This window comes from Rhyacophila brunnea, unplaced genomic scaffold (genome assembly GCF_057557595.1).
Source record: "Rhyacophila brunnea isolate RB1 unplaced genomic scaffold, BYU_Rbru_1.0 scaffold_20, whole genome shotgun sequence".
Lineage (NCBI taxonomy): Eukaryota > Metazoa > Arthropoda > Insecta > Trichoptera > Rhyacophilidae > Rhyacophila > Rhyacophila brunnea.
This window is the reverse complement of record NW_028232860.1, coordinates 10,904,078-10,923,400: the sequence shown is the minus strand read 5'-3', so window position 1 is coordinate 10,923,400 and position 19,323 is coordinate 10,904,078. Positions and strand designations below refer to the sequence as shown.

At 34.2% G+C, this 19,323-nt stretch overlaps 1 protein-coding gene across 2 annotated transcripts in view; it reads left to right on the top strand.

Annotated features, from left to right (window-relative positions):
• ps (RNA-binding protein Nova-1-like protein passilla) overlaps positions 1-18,808 on the top strand; it is a 281,041-nt gene extending 262,233 nt beyond the window's left edge. Inside the window, exons 2-8 of one of the 2 annotated variants that reach the window (XM_085948077.1) lie at positions 5,598-5,744; positions 6,934-7,239; positions 7,667-7,824; positions 10,417-10,602; positions 12,058-12,301; positions 14,338-14,583; positions 17,580-18,808. In XM_085948077.1, coding sequence (XP_085804203.1) covers positions 5,598-5,744; positions 6,934-7,239; positions 7,667-7,824; positions 10,417-10,602; positions 12,058-12,301; positions 14,338-14,583; positions 17,580-17,797 — 1,505 coding nt within the window. In that variant the 3' untranslated portion in view covers positions 17,798-18,808. The remainder of the gene's footprint in view (positions 1-5,597; positions 5,745-6,933; positions 7,240-7,666; positions 7,825-10,416; positions 10,603-12,057; positions 12,302-14,337; positions 14,584-17,579) is intronic. The other variant, XM_085948078.1, reaches the window with a different exon arrangement.
• Positions 18,809-19,323: the final 515 nt, after the last annotated feature.

Here is a 19,323-nt window from a genome sequence, read left to right as displayed (position 1 = left end):
CACCAAAATTGACATGTTGTTTTCAGTATTTCTTGGCAAATCATCATGGAAAGATACACACAGTTGTACAGCGTATTCACATTGTTAAAATGTATTACAACAATAATGAATCTATTCTAGCTACGTTTCGGACATTACGTGAAATTTATGGTCAAAATAATCGACCTACAGAGCTTACTATTCGTAGTTTAATTGGAAAATTCGAGTCAAATGGTAATGTTTGTGATGTTATATACTATTCCCCAAGCATTGTTTTCTGTTACATACATAATAATAATACTTACTGTTTTCTATTATAATGTTAACTTGCATTCGAAATATTATACTGTAAGTATAAATATGTATAATATGTCGTTTTACAACACGTGGCGCATTGGCCAAAATCTGTAATACCCATTGATATACCCAAAGAAAAAAGAAGATATTACGAATATCGTCTTATATTTCCTTGTAGGTATAATGCGTTAAGACAGTTAACATGGATTCCCGAATTTCACCTGTATTGCCCTGGCTGTAAGACTAAATTTGCGTTCTTGGAATACTGACCCTAAGGGTGTCTGCAACCCAAAGCTTGCAAGCTACCAAAAATTCATGTCTGAGCGGACAGAGCAAGTCGTCATGCGCTGACTATTAGTTAGAGTAAGATGCAAGCTAGATCGGGCTTACTCATAATTTTTGCCAGGTCGTTTTCGAGACAAATATTAAGTAAGCTTATATCGAGTTAAGTCCGCTGATATTAAAACAGTAAGTTTTAACACTGGCCGAGTCGCTGAAAATCGGGCGTCATTTTAAGAAGCATATGATTCATCCAGTAGTATATCAATGGTAATACCACAATATTACTGATTCAAAAAAAGATATCCTACGAAAAGCTCGTTAACGACTAATCGATACTTCCTAAGTGCCTACAACAGTTTGATTTTGAATAATTATTATGTAGATTCAATAATTGAATTATGACTGTGGAATGGCGTGGAATCCTCGGTCGGCGGTTTGTGGACAGTTAAGTTAGTGAGAGTAAAAAGTTGTATAATTAGTCACGATCTCAGACTTTCGCAGCGCACGTTCGTCGCTTCTTTATTTTAGTCTAATCGCTGTTTTTTTTTTCTTCAAAATTCTTGGTTGCATCAATTTATTGGGCAATTGGCATGAAGATTAATTCGTTTATTTCGCCTTTTGGGTAGAATTTAATTGGTTTCTTTAGCGTGCATTACGTTTAAAAAACGTTTTCGCTTGAGTAATATTTTTCACCCGGTGACGTTCACAAATCTTCACGTAACATCGTAAGTAATTGATTTTTGGGTTGTCACCGCGTGTTCTTCCTCCTTGTTTCCTCGACGTTTCGAGCTCGTTGCATAGGCTCTTTCTGCCTAATCCTCTGCTGCACCACGATTTCCTAACTATCGACTTGTGTGGCACCAGACGACATGACGTAATTGTGACGTCAGCCAATACACCCTCGAAGCATGCCGCCCGCCCGCAGTGCCCACCGTAGATATTATTACGATGAAACACCTATATGTGTATGGTGACAATGAATAGCGCCGCTGTCGGAGTAGCGTTATATTCTCGAGCGCTATTATCACTCCGGTAGTCACGTCACAATTAGGGAATCCAATCCCGAGCCAAAATTCTGATCCCGGGATTTCGGGATTACAATTTGACAATCCCGGGATCCCGGGATTGGGATTTTTTTCCATTGTTAATATAAAATTTTTATATTTACAAATAACATTGATAAAATCGGTCAAAAATAAATCTAGTATAATTTATACTATTTAAGACATTTATTGTTAATATTGTATACGTTAAATCTTGGAAATACACAAGTTTAATGGAGTAAATAATATTGTAATATAAATAATAATGTGAATTTAATATGAGATTGCTATTTCTGATAGTAAAGACATAATGAATAGATCAGCGAGATTTAAAATAGTAAAGCAAATAATCATGGCGTACTTATGGCCTTTCCGCTTCATAAATCTAATTAGTCAGCCAAATATGAAACTGCCGTAAAACGTATGATATCATGGTGGAATTACTTTGTTAAAAGTGCGAAGCATTGTTTTTTTACCAATCTTTCTCATTTTTAATAATCTATGTGAAAAAATAAAATGAATCGGCAACCTACACATCAAACTTCATTCAAACTCAGTTTATTTCTAATGTAGTTATTTTGTATTAAAAGTATTTTTTCTGTTATATTTTCCATAAAAATTGATAAAAAAATCAATCCCGAAATCCCGGGATTATGTTTATCAATCCCGGGATTCATAGGTATCGAAAATAGCTCGGGATCCCGGACAATGATGTCATATGACGTCATGTCGACCGGGCAGCTGGCACTCGCAAGTTCTAACATCGGGCCCCTGGTCTCTACCGTTCTAAGTCATATAGGTACCTATTACTCATTGTGGAAAATATGACCGAAGTATGCAGCCTTTCTACACTTGATGGTTGCAATAAGACGTTATTTATTGACTTGTCTTGAAAACCTCATGGTTGTGTAATAATTGTCGTATGATCAACACAGGAAATTCGAATTGTCGCCGATACCCACCACATGTTATGGTTATTTTTAATTCTTTTTTTAAGAAACCGGGTTTTAAAAATACTGCAGGGATTTTTTTAAGCTAAACAATATCTTTCCTAATTTAATTACGATGACAGGGTTAGTTATATCGACGTTCAATTACATTTTATAATATGTAAAACAATGGGACCCCATCCCCAAATTTATCATCGGCATACTATTTGAGGACTGTTCTTTAATGTTTACGTCATGTCGGCAAAAATAATTATTATATTATAAAGTTGTCGGTAGCATTTAAATAGGCATATTTAATTCTAAAATTATCATAAGTGTCTATATAAATGATATAGAGCAAAAATGTACTTAAGATAAAGTTGTAATAAAAAATGTCACAACCTTGATTAACATTGTTATATAACCCGACATCAGTACATGCATAATCATAGATATGCCTTATAATAGGTACGATAACGCAATAAAAATGATTTCTTTCAACTTTTGTAAGATTCTCCACTCCAATGATAATGGTGTTTCATATGTTTAATATAATATTATGTTTCATTTGTGAAAGATGAAAAAATATTCTAAAAAAACCTAAAAATAATTAATAATAATTTACTGAATATTTTGTTGTTTAAAATCCCCAGTTGGTGATTTTTTTCTGTGACATTTTCTATATCAAATTACTGATATTTAAGTGCACATTAAAGAGATCAGTTATTTTGCTACCATAATGTCAGAAAATGCTAATTAGCTTAGTAAATTAATTGCCTTGGGTATATTAAAGATATCTTTCACCTGTTTCTCTGAAAATAAAAAAAACATCACTGGATTGGTGGATTACTCGAACTTTTCTCTTAGTATTTATTAATCACATTTATAAAGTGTTGAAATTTTTTGTTCACCCTGCATAAATAATTTTCTCCGATTTGTTTGCGCTTCAATCAACGTTATATTTCGATATTAGTTCTCCATTAAATAACAATTCATAAAATGAATATTCACACTGTCTAATATTTGTGTATTGTTAATTTACACTTCGAACAAACTTAATATTCTAACATTTTTATCGTAATAATAAATGAGAAGCCGGGAATTACACTAATGGGTACGCGTGATATATAAATAATATATTAAATAGATACGAGCGGTTTTTACATCACCAAATACATAATATTTATACGTGAAACAGGATTTAAACATGTAACCGTTTTGTATTACAAGATAATATTTAAGCATTTTATTCCCAACATTGGAGTAGGATACCTATCCCATGGACACGATGTGTGGACTGTATACACTCGACTTCTCCTCCTCTAACACTAGAAACATTAATATTTTGACATTTGGGATCATTTAGGCGTCATTTACAAAATATTTAAAAAAACTTTTGTGTATAATTTACAATCGCGTTATTTTTTATCGAAACGAAAACCGGAACCGACCCGATATATATTTTTTTTACTTGAACCGGAACGAAAACTGAAACGAAAAAAAAAACGGTTCAAGTCCTGATGTGACTGTAGACTCGATTTACCCAACTTGGTCACCGGTGCACTTGTCTTCGTTCAATATAAATTAAGCACCTAAATTATTTTCTAAAAATGAATAATCAGAAGACCTGTATTTTCGAAATTGAATCATTCTTTGAATATTATTTCTAAAATACGCATAGATAGATCATTCAAATGAAAAAAATAGTACGTACCTACATAAGATGACAAGAATTAATGGCAATTTTCTGAATAAAACCAATTCGTTTATTTTGCTGTATTTTTTCGCGGAAGAAAGTAAAGTCAAGTTACATTATTATTATCTCTCAATTTCCGACGTTATTTCAATTTAAATAATAAATCAGAAAATATGAACGTTGCATTCCTTAGAAAACTTTGTTGAATGAAATGAAACACGAGATTTGTTCATAAACTTGGGAACTCTTCAATCAACTTTGAAAATCGAAGCGTATGATATATTTTCCAATAAAAAAACAACTACAAGACGTTGCTCGACAGTTTATTGAATGTTTCATTTCGAATAAATTAAATTTTACAAATAATTATTATCGATAGTCGAACACTGTGTTTGTATACTATCGTTACTTTTAATGATTGCCAGCTGCATTTGCGAACATGCCGAGATTTTCATACGCTCGTTTCCAATAATTTTATGATCGGTAGGTAGGTACTTACTACTTGTTTATAAACGAATTTAATTGGCGTACCTAATCAAATCTCTTCAGCTGATGGATTATACTTGATAACGTGCATTATGAAAGGTTGATCGTTCAAGGCTGACCGTGCCTTACCGTAGGTGTTTTTTTATTTTATTAGCGGGATCCTCTCTACTGACAAAAATTCTTGTATTTTTAAAGATTACATGTAAGTTGTACGTATGCAGTTCACCGCAGGACACTTTTTCGTGTGCCGTTGTACGTGAAACATGTCTTCGCATAACATTTAACCAAATGTTCTTCGTTAAAAATTTCACCGTGTAGTATATTATTGTACGTATGTTACAAAATGCGGCGCTAGTTTGCAAACAGTAATGTTCCAATTAGATTCAATACGAATTTTATGAGATGTCTTCATTGGTTTTAAATAATTTAATGTTGAAACTACATAAAATAATATACCTATACGTGCAAACTACCGCCGCATTTTGTAACGTAGGTACGTACAAATGTACCCCACGTGAAATGTTTAACGGAGAACTCGTCATTTGATTAAATGTTATACGAGCACATGTTTCACGTACTGCGGCTCACGAAGAGGTGTCCTGCGGTGAAGTGTATTCGTACAAATTTCCGGACACGATTTTTAAAAACATTCCAATTTCGTAGGTGTTGTATCAGAAGTCATGCAATGCGGGAATAATAATATAGCCAATGGACCGTGCGGATTGCGAATCTCCTCGTTGCCGATATAAATTCACACACAGTCATATTACGCAAACTCTGCACATTTCTTTTTCTCGATAAATCTTCGACGAATCAGTCGAGCGTAAGAAAAAGCATCCTGAGTAAAATGGCTGACATTATGTATTTTTTTTTTGTTTTTTTCAGGCGGAGATGTCACGTACCACTTCAAGACGCTGGTGCCGTCGGTGGCGGCGGGTGCCATCATCGGCAAGGGGGGCGAGGCGATCGCTCAGGTGCAGAAAGAAACAGGGGCACGTATCAAGATGTCCAAATCGCACGACTTTTACCCAGGTAACAAATTTGTTCCTTTTTTAATATGACGAAATCCGATCATTTTTTGTGTTTTTTTTTATATCTTCAGTAGCTAATTTTGTATATTAGAAAATTCAATAAAATTACCAAATGTCTCTTCTTTTGAAATAGGTAACAATTTTGTGTAACTACCTACAAAATTTCTTCATCATCTGCTGCTATTTCGAATCCCTCTCATTTCTATTTTGTTATTTGAAGATACGTAATCATAATACCTACAAAACCATTAAAGACCTACAAACTCATCTTAAGAATGGATGGAGGAGCCACAGTCGAAAACTACCCAATCAAGACTCGCAATTGGACAGAATGTGACATTCGAATGACGTTTTCGAAATGGCGTCCAATGGGTTCCATTTTTACCGTTATTTAGATAAGTTTGTAGGACTGTAACTACTGTATGTGTTGCACCGTGGTCCCTGTATCGACCATAAAAATGGAAAACACCCAAGTTGTAGTTGTAGGCCGGTTGGACCAATCTGACTATCACACCCATGGTCCCCACATCATGAAGCGGGCCCCCAGGTCAAGATCTTTTGTGGCCCCCCTACCTATCACTAAGGTTAAAGACAGTCTGATGTCTATTGTGGCGTTTTCTAAATGGTGTTCGAGGTCAATAAATTCAGTGTATTTTTAGTGATTTTTAACACATCGAATTATGGAGTTGTCGAGTATCAACACACAATAACCAAAAATTGCATCAAACAACATACCCACTTATAGGTTTTTTAAAGTAGTAATAGCCCTGAAGTAAAATAGCGCCGCAGGTGACTTTTTTTACTATTAGAGCGGATTTAAGATGTGTGTGTTTATCTCAATTATGTGGTTGACCCACTACGCCCACAGCCCTGTCAGCCCCCCCCTTGTGGGGGTCATGATCACACATATTAACAAAAATGACAATAAATAAATGACATAGAAAAATTTTGTTTCGTTAAACATTATGATAATATTGAAGACCCTGAGAAAAATTTAATACTTTGGAAGGAAACTTACAAAAAAGCTCTCACATTTTTTCTTGAAAACAAATTTTTAGATTTCATCATCAATTTTTCATGGTTAGAGTAAAACAAAAAAAATCTTAAAGATACATAGTCACCAGGGCTAGGGCAGGGCGATGGAGGAAGTTTAATATTGTCATAACTAATATCACATTGAAATGATTTAGGCACATCGGAGCGAATATGTCTGGTGAGCGGGTCGGTGGAAGCAATCCTAACCGTAATGGACTTCATCATGGACAAGATCAAAGAGAAACCGGAGATTAGCAAAGCATTCACGGACATCGACCCGAAGGTAGCGCAGGAGAGAGACAAGCAAGTGAAGATCCTTGTGCCCAATTCCACGGCGGGTATGATCATCGGCAAGGCAGGAAACTACATCAAACAGATCAAGGAGGCCAGCGGGAGCTATGTGCAGATCTCGCAGAAAGCTAAAGATGTCTCATTGCAGGAGAGGTGTATTACAGTAATTGGTGAGCAGTCCCCCGTGTAACATCTTTTATCTCTTTATCTACATATCCTCTCTTTGTCTGATTGTAGGACCATCATATTATGGAGACAGTATTCATATTTACTCAATTCAGAAATAATATAAATGATTGATGCACGTTGTTGTTATCACCTCAGTAACTCTAGGCAACTAGTTGACTCATTATTGAATCGACAAAAGTAAAAATGACGTCAATTCTACCAATTCAACTTTCAAGTCAATCAATTCCGTCCATTAGTATCGATTGACTTTCAACTAACTGCAGTTCATCATACAGTTGAATGACAAAAATCGTCATGTGAAAGCGCGCAGCATAACATTGTTCTGCTAGTTGGAATTAGTAAACTGAAGATCTATATCTCTATCGTAAATGTTCAAGTGATAATGATGTCATTGTTTAATAATTACAGGTGACAAAGAATCGAACAGGACGGCGTGCATGATGATTTTAACAAAAGTGGTCGACGACCCCCTGTCGGGTTCGTGCTTAAACACATCGTACGCGGACGTTGTTGGACCCGTAGCTAACTTCAACCCCACAGGATCACCATATGCACAAGGACAACAGGTGACAATGCTTATTACATTGTATCAATAATACACTACAAACAATAAAGAAAGGATAGAATTACTACTATCCGTTTTCTCAGCTATTTGGTTGTTGATTGCCGGTCTTATTAATCCTTACAGCGCGAACGCCACAGCTGTTGTGTCCTGATTTTGGGGCCATTAGATATAATTAGCATGTTATTTAAATGTGGTAATTAAAAAGTAATTAAATGCTCTGCAGTAAATCGGTTAAATCGCATTCATAAACGGTGCAGTATTGAAATTATACCCTTTCCTCAATTACGACCTTCTGAAATTGGAAGAAGCTTGTCCGTATCTCCTACACCAGTTATAGTGGGCTGTTCGGAAAAAGTCTTATATTGTAGTTGTTGTTTATATTGTTCATTCAGATATTGTAGAGGTAACAAAAAAAACTTTGGTTTTATAATGGAGTTCTACCACATAAATTCCGGTTTAATTAGTAGTAGGTAAGTTTTTATTAATAACAGTGGACTTACCTATGCATATTAGGTATTAACCAGGTGTATGCCACAAGCGCTCTCCGACACTACTACAAAAGTCACCATTTAGAGCCGCTGTCGTGGCGATTCCAGACAGTCTTTTAAAATCGTTTTATTTTTTATTTGAATAGCAAAATAATACAATCAAATAAAGTTTTTGTAATCCGTTGCTAACTATATACAACCCAGTCTGCTCTTGCCTCACATAACTTAAAATGAAAATCCTAATGCAGCATTCAATATGAAAACGAGGCAGAACGACATGTTGTGTTAACTGGTTCTATCAACATCTCGCAATCATCTCTGATGGTTTTTAAATTGGCAAGCTATGCCAATATCGACCATTGGCAACAGAAAATCTAGCATTACATTATTTAGTTAGGAGATAATTATTTGCAATTATTGTTTTACATACTTGCCAATCAGGTTTCGGGATTATAAAGATCATAATGTATTCAAAATACAAGGAAATAACATCATTATTATACATATAATAGAGTCTTTATTGCTTTTATAAATTTACTAGTTTTTAGTTCTTATTGCTTTTCCATTTATTGTAAAAAATAATATTTTGATAGAGTGTGCTTGATTTTGTGCATACATTATTAATAAGCAATGTATTTTACTTTCTTTTTAATATTCTGAATCATGAATTTTATTCTATTTAACCTTTCCCTTACCATGGTAAAAAAAATTAAGCCCGTCCCATGCTGTCCACTCAGTGGACCGTATAGAAATTTGGCATTTTAAGGCATTTTAAAAGCTAATTGATTACTTCAAAAGGTAAAATGTGTTTTTAAATACTGTTTAGTCATCGTTTAACATTTTATTCTGTGTATATCACATGCAGTTATCTTATAATCTTGTATAATAATTGGACATCGATAAATGTGCGTCATAACCAAACCACGGCGTGTCTCGATCTGTTTTAAATGGAACAACCAACACACGCTCTTATTTCACGGAGAGTGGGGTGGCTAATTCATCCGAAGCGAACGAGAGATGTTTTTAGGTAGCATAACATCTCTGTGGACTTGCGTTATCACGTTCACACACATAAAATAATAGTTATAATTTACAATATGGATTCCCTATATAATTTTAAAACACTGTGATCTTATTGTTATTAAGTATTCTTAAAAATCGAATTTTAAAACACATTAAAAATATACTTACATAAGAATAATTAAACAACAAAAATACTCCGATGATCGTTAGTTTCCACTAAATATATTTTAATATTATGCTGAAATAAGAAATGAATAAGACAATGAATAAGACAATCATTAGATAATCATCAATCATTAGATTTAATCAGGAGATCACGGTGGGAAAGATCCCGTACTTACAGAAAATTGTACTAATTTCCACACCACCGTGGAGGTACAGTACAATGGCGCGTGTTTTTAAATCTGTGGTTTCCCCTTTAGGCCTATTCCACACTACTAAATTTTAATTTTATTTTCTAAGTATAACATATTAATAAAACCACCTAGGTAGTAGGTACTATTGTATTTCTATGAATAATACTCATTCTCTTAAGGGGGGACATGCTCAGCGTAGGTCAAAATGCAGCTTTTGTTCTATTTTCAAAGCATGATCCTGGACATGTTACCCATTTACTTTAAAAAGAAAACATGTCAATGAATATATTATTATTGTTACTAATAGAACAATAAACAGAACATAAAATGGACGTATGTTAGATTTATATGACAAATAATATTTCGTTTGACAGGCGTCATTTGGACCCGCAATCCGCGCATCGCCTAGCAACGATCTTTTTAGACCGTGCCTCAACTGATGTACGGCCTTAAATATAAAATTTACCTCTAACTGTGTAATTATTTTGAATAGCAGTCCTATGGCTATAATAATAACAAACAACTTAATTTAAAAGGAAGACCATTTTAATAATACCACCAATGAAATCTGGTGGGACTAAGATTTCTTATTTTTACATCTTATGCCTCATCTAACAGTTCTTTGGATTCAAATTTTTCTCATTATTTATTAAATATTAAACTTATAGCTTGGCCATGGTGCTCGGAAAATTAATTAATCATATTATTGTCTGTTTATCTTTAAAGGCACACTCATTCAGTTCGAGCACAGCATCCCTGAACAGCACAGGCTTGGGGGTGAGCGGAGTGGCGGGAGCGACAGGCGTCCTGGTGAACGGAGGGCAGCTCGGCAGTCTCAACCTCACCCTGAACCTCGGCTCACCGCAGCCACCCAATACGTCCATCACCACACAAATGCTCGATCATATCAAGGTATTGTTGACATTACTAAAATTATGACCCATATTTTAATGACAAAAGACTACAATAAAACCTCGTTAATACGAATTCCACGGTACCGAAAATCGAAATGAAAATTCGAATTACGAATTATGAAATAATTAACGAATTATGAAATAAATATTAAAATTTAAAAAAAAAAAAAATGATTTTCATCAATATTGTTTACGATCATAGATGTGCCTACCAAATTTCCGGTTCCGTGTGTGTTAATGGGTCACAAAATGTCAGGATTATTTTTTTTACCTTCTTATAATAAGTAATTTATCATGTTTTACGAAATATCTGTCACAATTTTCAATGACTGGCTCATGAAATAGTGTACTTTATTATGATTTATTGAATATTTTTCTATGCCAGGACTCCAGGATAATTTCGAATTACGAAATTCGAATTAAAGTTATGGTTTTATATGAAAATAATGACCAAGGGACTTTTTTTTCGTGAAAATTTCGAATTACGTAGAATTTCGAATTATCTTTGTTCTTATTAATGAGGTTCTACTGTAGTCATCAACGAAATCTTAACGTGAAAGATTATGGTCTGATGTGTGTGTGGTTACATGTAAATTGTACGTAAAACATATCACCGTGGGATAGTTCGCCGTATGCTTTCTTATCGGAAAGAGATGACCTATACTATACGGTCTCCAATTTTATTAGATTCAATATGAACATTGATTCAATTTTCATAGCTGATTTTGGGAAAATTCATGAAATCAAGAATGAAAACCTAATCTTACAAATAATCCAGTATATCGGCTATTTTCAAAACTTGTATGTTGCTGGTTTCCTGTAAAGTGTCAACCGACAAGAACCGTGCTTTATTTAGACATGAATTTTATGTCAGTACTATACAACCCAAAGAGGTTGGACGGTCTTTATTGTACAGCCATATATATATGATACAACATTTCACGGTGAAGTGTGATACGGTGAACTGCATACATACAAGTTTCAAGACACAATACTATTCAGGCATACACTGCCTACCAGCCAGAGCTAATATTATCAGAGCAGATAATATTGTTGGGGTACAGTTCAGTGTTCTCACATTCTTCAAAAATTCTAGATGTACAGTTGACTCTTGAATTACCTGAGTTAATTGGGCGTCAGGATTAACCATGATAAAATTAAAATCTTCATCGTCAATTAAATTTTGTGTTTGTGGTAGCTCTACTGGGAAGTCCAGAGTTCCCCTATTATTGTTATATTTTTCGGATATCTCATTTTATGTTGACACCATTATAATCCGTAAATAACTCTATGAAAATTGCGTAGGTTTGTTTAACCAGATTGATTGGAAAATTGATTTTATTGTCTGCCTTTGTAGATGAAGAGCCAATTATTGTATCTTTATCATTTCCTTCAAAGCTAATTGATACCATAAGACAGCATAACGGTCACTACATGTTTGTTTTGCCAACAGGGTTCCCTCCGCAGCACGGGCTGTTCGGAGACGGGCGTAAGTGAAATATGCACCGCGCTCTGCCTGCTCGCAAAGCACGGCATCTTAGGTTTCGGTTTGACGCCTCTCCAGGCCTCGGCGTCGTTGCCCAACGCGCTCCCCTACTACCCCCTCTCCGCTGACCAATCGGCCACGGCCAGTGTCTTTGGACCCATTGGACAGGTCAGCCTAGGTGAGAAGATGGGATATTTTCATACTAATATAAGTGAGTAGAAACTGCTGGTAATGACGTTACATGAAGATGGATTAATTTATTTCATTTGTCATTGTTCATTTTCATCAATCACTGTCACCCTGCCTACGTGTAATCACTAGTGGGGATTTCTCGGACCGTAATTATTATATAGATGGAAATAGTTTAAAATAATAATTGCAATGAATTAAATTCTCCATATTTTGTTGTGGAGCTATTTTCAGCTTTAATACTACAGTCAGGACTATTTAATATTAAAATAAATTACTAAGGAATTCATTTTTAAATGATTATGTGGTTCTAATTAAACTAGGTATTTTTTTTTTAATATCTTCAATAAATATTATGTCCTAGTAATAATATTACATAGAAGCAGTTTAAAGTAAAAAATGCTCTAACTCTGATATATTTCACACTTTTTTGAGATATATATTTTATAGTGCAATGTTACGTTTATACTTAATGAATTATTTACATATATCATAATATATGCATTACTTATTTTTTATACACACGACTTTAATGTACCTAAAGGAATAAAATGTAGGTATTTGTTGTGTTGTGAAAATAGATTATATCCATCTCATTATTAGGGCTCGACAAATATGTTATTTATATAATATGCGTCTTGCCTGTACCGAGGCCTACAGTGGACTGAGTTCAGATGGGATGCTGGAAATGTTACAACCATAATTTGTGCATGCCGTATTACAAACTCATTTTTTAGTGATTTTGTAAATTTACTATTTTTTTCTTAAATTAATTGTCGAGTCCTTCTCATCATTATTGTCATTATCATTAGTTTATATTATCATTATTATGTTTACTACATACAGTACAACCTCGATTATCAGTCTCGTATGAGCACCAGACGACACGATTGATCTGTGATATTTTCGATTGATATTATCCCAGAAGCATTTTTTTTTCGGTTATCCGGATAATCGAGGTTCTATTGTATCTGTATGTATACTATAATATGGGGTTACAACCAAAAGTTGGCAAGTCTCGAAATTATGACTTTATGGAGTAATTGCAACTTGCAGTTTGAAATGCCCTCTAAAATCAGGCATAATGCTAATTTCTTTGTTCTTTTTGTGTATGTTCTATAAATCGTATGACCTTGATTTTTTTTTTCTAGCATACATATTCATATAATTATAGATACATAATTCGTTGTTAACTATAAATACCTAAATTATCGACTTACCAACTTTTGACAGTAACCACACGATATATTATACTGTGTGAATACTCTATTGTTGTACGGTCCTACACACTTATCTGTAGAGCAGATTGAAATGGAACAAAGAGTCTAACAACGTGATATTGAATACGTCTTTCGGCTGATTCTGTTCAGTTGGACAACTTTGGCTCCGCCATCAATTCTACAGATAAGTTTGTGACACTTTTATTTCAAATCTAGTTTGCAGAAAGCTTTGTCTTTGGAATATTCGGGAACTGGTACAGATACAAAAAATAAGATTTCTTAAATATAGTACCTACCGAAATAAAAATAACATTATCTTTGGCGAGTTTTTCTGTTTCTTTTTTTACCATACATATTGTCATTTAAATTTCAATGCATACATACAAAAAAATATTGCTAATTTATGAATGTTGTTAAATGACATGTAACATTCCAGTCGGTAAATTTGCCTCCTTCTAATTTTGTACTTCAGATGTTAAAACATCTGCCTCTGCTTCTTGTTGTTTATTTTATCAATATGTGTGTTTATATCTAGGGCATGGCTAACAACCAATCCTCGTAAGCAGATGTTAAGATAACTTCTGGTGCATATGCACTGTCAGAAGTGGTGATTTCACCACTGTTTTGTCCATCCTAGGAGATCACTCTATAAGATTTAGATTTTTTGCGCAGCATTATAGGTATATCTGGGGAACATTTTCTATTACACTCATCCACTAAGCTAATAATACTTTAATTGCTGCAGAGCATATTAAATTAGCAAGTAATGAAAGTAAAGTTCTGTCAAAAGGGGAAACGTCTCAAAGAAGCATTGTGAAATTGAGTTGGACTGTTTCAGGCAACACTTCACCCACGACGCGGAGTTCGCTGGAGCGATTCGCCGGTGATGTGACATTTGAAGCTGGCTTCCGACAACCGGCTGTCGCCCCCATCAGCTTGAACAATAACTCGTTCGGGCTTGCCACGGGAGGAGCTCCCGGCCAGGGGCTGGTCCCCCTCAGCAAGAGCCCCACTCCCGGAGACCTCGGCACCAAGGACCAGAAACACGTGGAGATCGCGGAGGTCATCGTGGGCGCCATTCTGGGTTCGTTCTATGATCCCAATGATTATTACCGACAGTTCGGTCAGTCCGCCGACCTCTCGCAGTGCTATATGGCCCCGGAGACCTGGCGGTGATATTTCGTATACGAATAAGATAGATAACTCTTTCCGCCGTCTCGGTATATGGCGTTGAATAAAATTCATATTATTATTAGGAAGCCGGGGTCAAATTGGATTATGTTACCATTGTCCAATTGAGAGTATTGTCTGATCGAAAAATTGCTCATGATTTATTTCCGAGAGCAAGTGTCCAAAGAGTGTATCTTAAAAATGTAATTTTGATGTAGTCTTTAAATAGTACATATTATTGCTGTTAAATATTATTGAAATAACAAATCTGTGGAATTATAAAGATCTGATACGCACAGTAATTCACAGGTGGCGCGATGTCCCAACAAATATTGAGTGCATGGACAGGACATCTTGTTATTTCTGAACTATTGTGCATGTCAGGTCAAAATAAAAATAAATTTTTAGATACACTCTTACACCTGCTGCGAAATAAATATTACATTATCGTATAATATTATGTATTTTGATATTAAGATTTATTCATAATTTAATATAAAACGATTTTCTGTGATGGCAGTATTATGAATCTGCAACCAGCGGAAATTTTTCCTTCCTTTTGCTCAAATGAAGATTTTCCTAAGGTTTAACTTTTAATCTGTTTTAAGCTAACGTTTATAGTTTAACTTACATTATTACATTGAATTTATAATATTACATGTATACTGTTTTATTTTATTATTTCATAATATTATATTAATGGTGAAATAACTTCTACTACAAACGTTAATTATCATTTCAAAAAACAAAATCTGATTTTTTCAACTTTTTTCTAGAGACCTTGGAATTTTTTCTATTTTTAGTTTTAGTTTGTCAAAAATTTCTTATTGTGTATCCTTTAATTACAAATAAATTGGTTAATACCAGAATATTTTGTTAATAGAATTTTAGGTAAAGATGAGTGTACAGTAGAATCTCGATTATCCGGATTTATTTGGGATGAAAAAATTAATTTTGCATTCTCTGAAAATGTCACCATGTCATCTTATATATTTGTTAATACTCATATCAAACTGACGCATGTAATGAAATCCGGATAACCGAAACTCTACTGTGTCTACGAAAACACAGTTTTAAGACATTACATTTTTTCCCTTGGGGCACAAAAGTGACATGACCGTTTTTGTAGCATGTGTTTTAAACGTAAATTGAATGATCATTATTCATACAGCAAAAGTTGTTAGTTGTTCGACAAACAAAGAAGGCATTCATTTAATACTTCCCTCCGTCACAGATTACTTAGTTTAATTTAATAAACCTCAGCACGTGGCCTCTTTGTGCCCTAATTGAAGGATATCAGGGTCTATGAATTTGTGTAATAGATTAATAAAATGTTTTAATTAAATATTGGAATAGTATTTATGACTACATACCAATCTATCTCAAAACTGTGTTTTTTTTTTTCAAATATATAAATATATGTGCCTATTTATTTGACAATGGGCCCCTGAATTTTATTTTGGCATCTAGATCCACAGTACAGCAGGGTGCTAACAATCTCAATGTTCAAGCAATATTATAATTACTATAATGAACATGTGACAGTGCTTTCACTAGTAGATCAGTAGGTAACTTTATTCGTTAATTCAGATGGCATTTTGATTGTGTAAACTTTCTTTAACGATTTTAATTTTTCATATGAATTTCACTAAATTTGATGAGGTTTTGTGATACATAGCTCATGCTAAACCATCGCTTTGACATTACTCCTTAGATCATCCGAAAATGCTTATTCAGTCATCTGCAAAATATATTATGCTTTTTGTGTTTTATCTCTCTTTTTCTAAAACTGTTCAATCATCGGATACCATTATTAATTTCATCGATTTCATTTATCTCCATCAACAACCATCCGTTCGGCGTAAGATTTTTTTCACCGAAATTTAAAAAAAAAAGATTCCTCTCCGGGGCGTTTAAACATCAATAATTAATTGTTAGGCAAAAACGATTTTATTGTTTTGTAAATTTGCGTAAAGTAAATTAAATATTAGCATATTCTGCATTTAAAAATAATTAATGGTATCCGTAATGCCTTTTTATCTAAGAAAATAAAAAGTGTATTGTATAATTTAATGAATAGCGATAAATTGGCACTTATTTTTATGAAATCAGATATGAACGTAATATTATTATTTGCTATCATGAAAAAAATTAAAATCGACACAATGAAGTTCAAAATTTGCAATAAAGAAATTATAATAACGCAGCTTTGCACCCAGGCAAACGAATGCGCAAAATAAATTATTCTCAGACTTGTTTTTAAATATTTTTTATGAGTGTTATTTCTTTTAAAATTAAGTCAAAACACTTCAAAGTGCCATTGCCAAGTGTATCATGATTCCGTGTCGTATAATTTTTACAAAATAGAATTACGATTTGAAAATCATATCAATGACACATTTGATTGAGTTATTGTTGATATTATTTTTGCATTGCAAGTCTACAATGTTAAAAATATTACGATTTGTAATTGTGATTATAAATTAAGTTCAGTTAGGATAAATATAGGGCAATAACAGGAGTCCAGACTGGTTTTTACAGTCCAAAGATTAGATCAGAGTGCCTTGCAAAATTAGGACTAAATCTACATTCAACTTACAAAATCATATCGATTTTTTTAGCAAAATTACTCTTAAAAAAAGTGGATAATTTTACTGATCATACTGACAAGGTTATTTTGTAAGTTGCATTTAGATGAATGCTTTATATTGTGTTCGATTCAACCCTTATTCTGCAAGGTATAGAATGACCCTCTGCGAAATTGCAATTGCCGGTCCGTACTCCGAGAGATTGCGGACTCAGTCTTATTGAGTTTGTCCGCGAAATCGAATCGTTTGAATATTATAGTGCAGAATAATTAATGAACAGAATATTGCACATGTAATACAATGAGTCTGTTGGTGTGGTCAGGGCCGGGCGGACGTAGCCTGACGGAGATCCAGAATCTGTCGGGTGCCAACATCCAGATAAGCAAGAAAGGTTCTTTCGCGCCGGGCACACGCAATCGCATTGTCACCATCACGGGCTCGCCCAACTGCATCGGAAGCGCTCATTACTACATCCAGCAGAGGATCCACGAGGAGGAGATGAAGCGCGCCCGCAACAACGTGCTCGGCATCATGCAGTAAACCATCTTCACCTCTCTTCGCTCTCCACTCTCTCTTTCTCTCTGCTTCCTCTCGACGACGCACCGTCACCGCATTCCATTGATGCCCATCTCTAGCGGATTAGTGGATTAGTGGACTAACACGATGTGCGCACCGTATCGAAACTTATCAACGCCGACTTGTTAAACGTTTCAAGTGTCTGAGTAAATATCTGATCCATCGCCAAAAACTTTCATGACAAGGGAAACTCGCCATGTTTTAATTGTGACATTAAAAAAATCCATATTATGACAGTTTTATTACAATTTCATTCAATATTTTATGCAGCAGCCGTTTGTGACATTCAAATACCATTAGATGTGCATCACTCTCATACAAGCTTACATTCATGTTTGTCAATAATTGTATGCTTAATCTCAAAAAATATTTATTCATAATATATTTAATATATTGTAAAGGTTTCTGTGGCGCTCACTCACTTATTTACTTCGATGCTCTTGTTAAACTACGACAAGTCGTGTGACAAATTCTATCAGCAAATTTGAAATGTGTTCGTTTTGTGTTTTCTATGTTTATTTTTAAATGCCTCTCTGATGTTCCGTGTTATCATTTCTGTTCTATTGGACTCTCATCCGCTGTTTTGCGGTTCCTAATTCTTTGCGGTGTACAAATCGTGTTCCAGCCGATTCCGAATGGAAATGTTAAATTGGCATTCTGTCGACTGGTGTAATAATAATTGTTACCTACTAGTCGTATGTATTGAGGATTACAATATATGAAAAATATATATATAATGTTTAATGACGGGCAATAGGAGGAATACAAAATGTTGTTATTTAAAATTAATATTGTTGATAGCCATTCTTCAATGATAGCTAGTTTCATTAGTTAAGGGCTACCGCCGCGTAGCCATTATTGAAAATGAATGCACTTTTGAATGCATTATATAAAATATTCATTGTAATTTATTGTTGATTGTTTTGTTTTTCATATTTCATTACCCTCATCACATAGTAGTTACATTTTTATTACAAAAATGTCTTATATTTTGCATAATATGCATAATATGATTCTTTTCATTACATATTATTATTTTTGTTGTATCATGTGTTAATGTGTTATTATCATCGACTGTATTCTCCATTACTCTCCGCTGACGTTAACGTTAAGGTCGGACTCAGGGAAACAGTTCAATTGACTAAAAATAATTGGCCTAAATCATCACGGTTTCAATTAGCAATATTCTGAGAGCCGTCATCGTCGTGAGCGGTAGTTTTTAAAAATCGCAACCATTTTAGTATCTTTACAGTTACCGTACTTGTAATAATAATTATAATAATTTTAAACATGGCCTAATCTCGCACGACTGTTTTGTGGCAATCGTTACGACTGGCAATTATTAATAATCGACTTTTTAATGGCGTTATCCAATGTAGTATTAACTTTTATCCAATGTCACCGGTATTCACTGACTACCGTACCGTATTATGTCGACATAATGACAGTTAATTAATTGTATTTGTGCTCGATTGCCGCAAACACCGGTG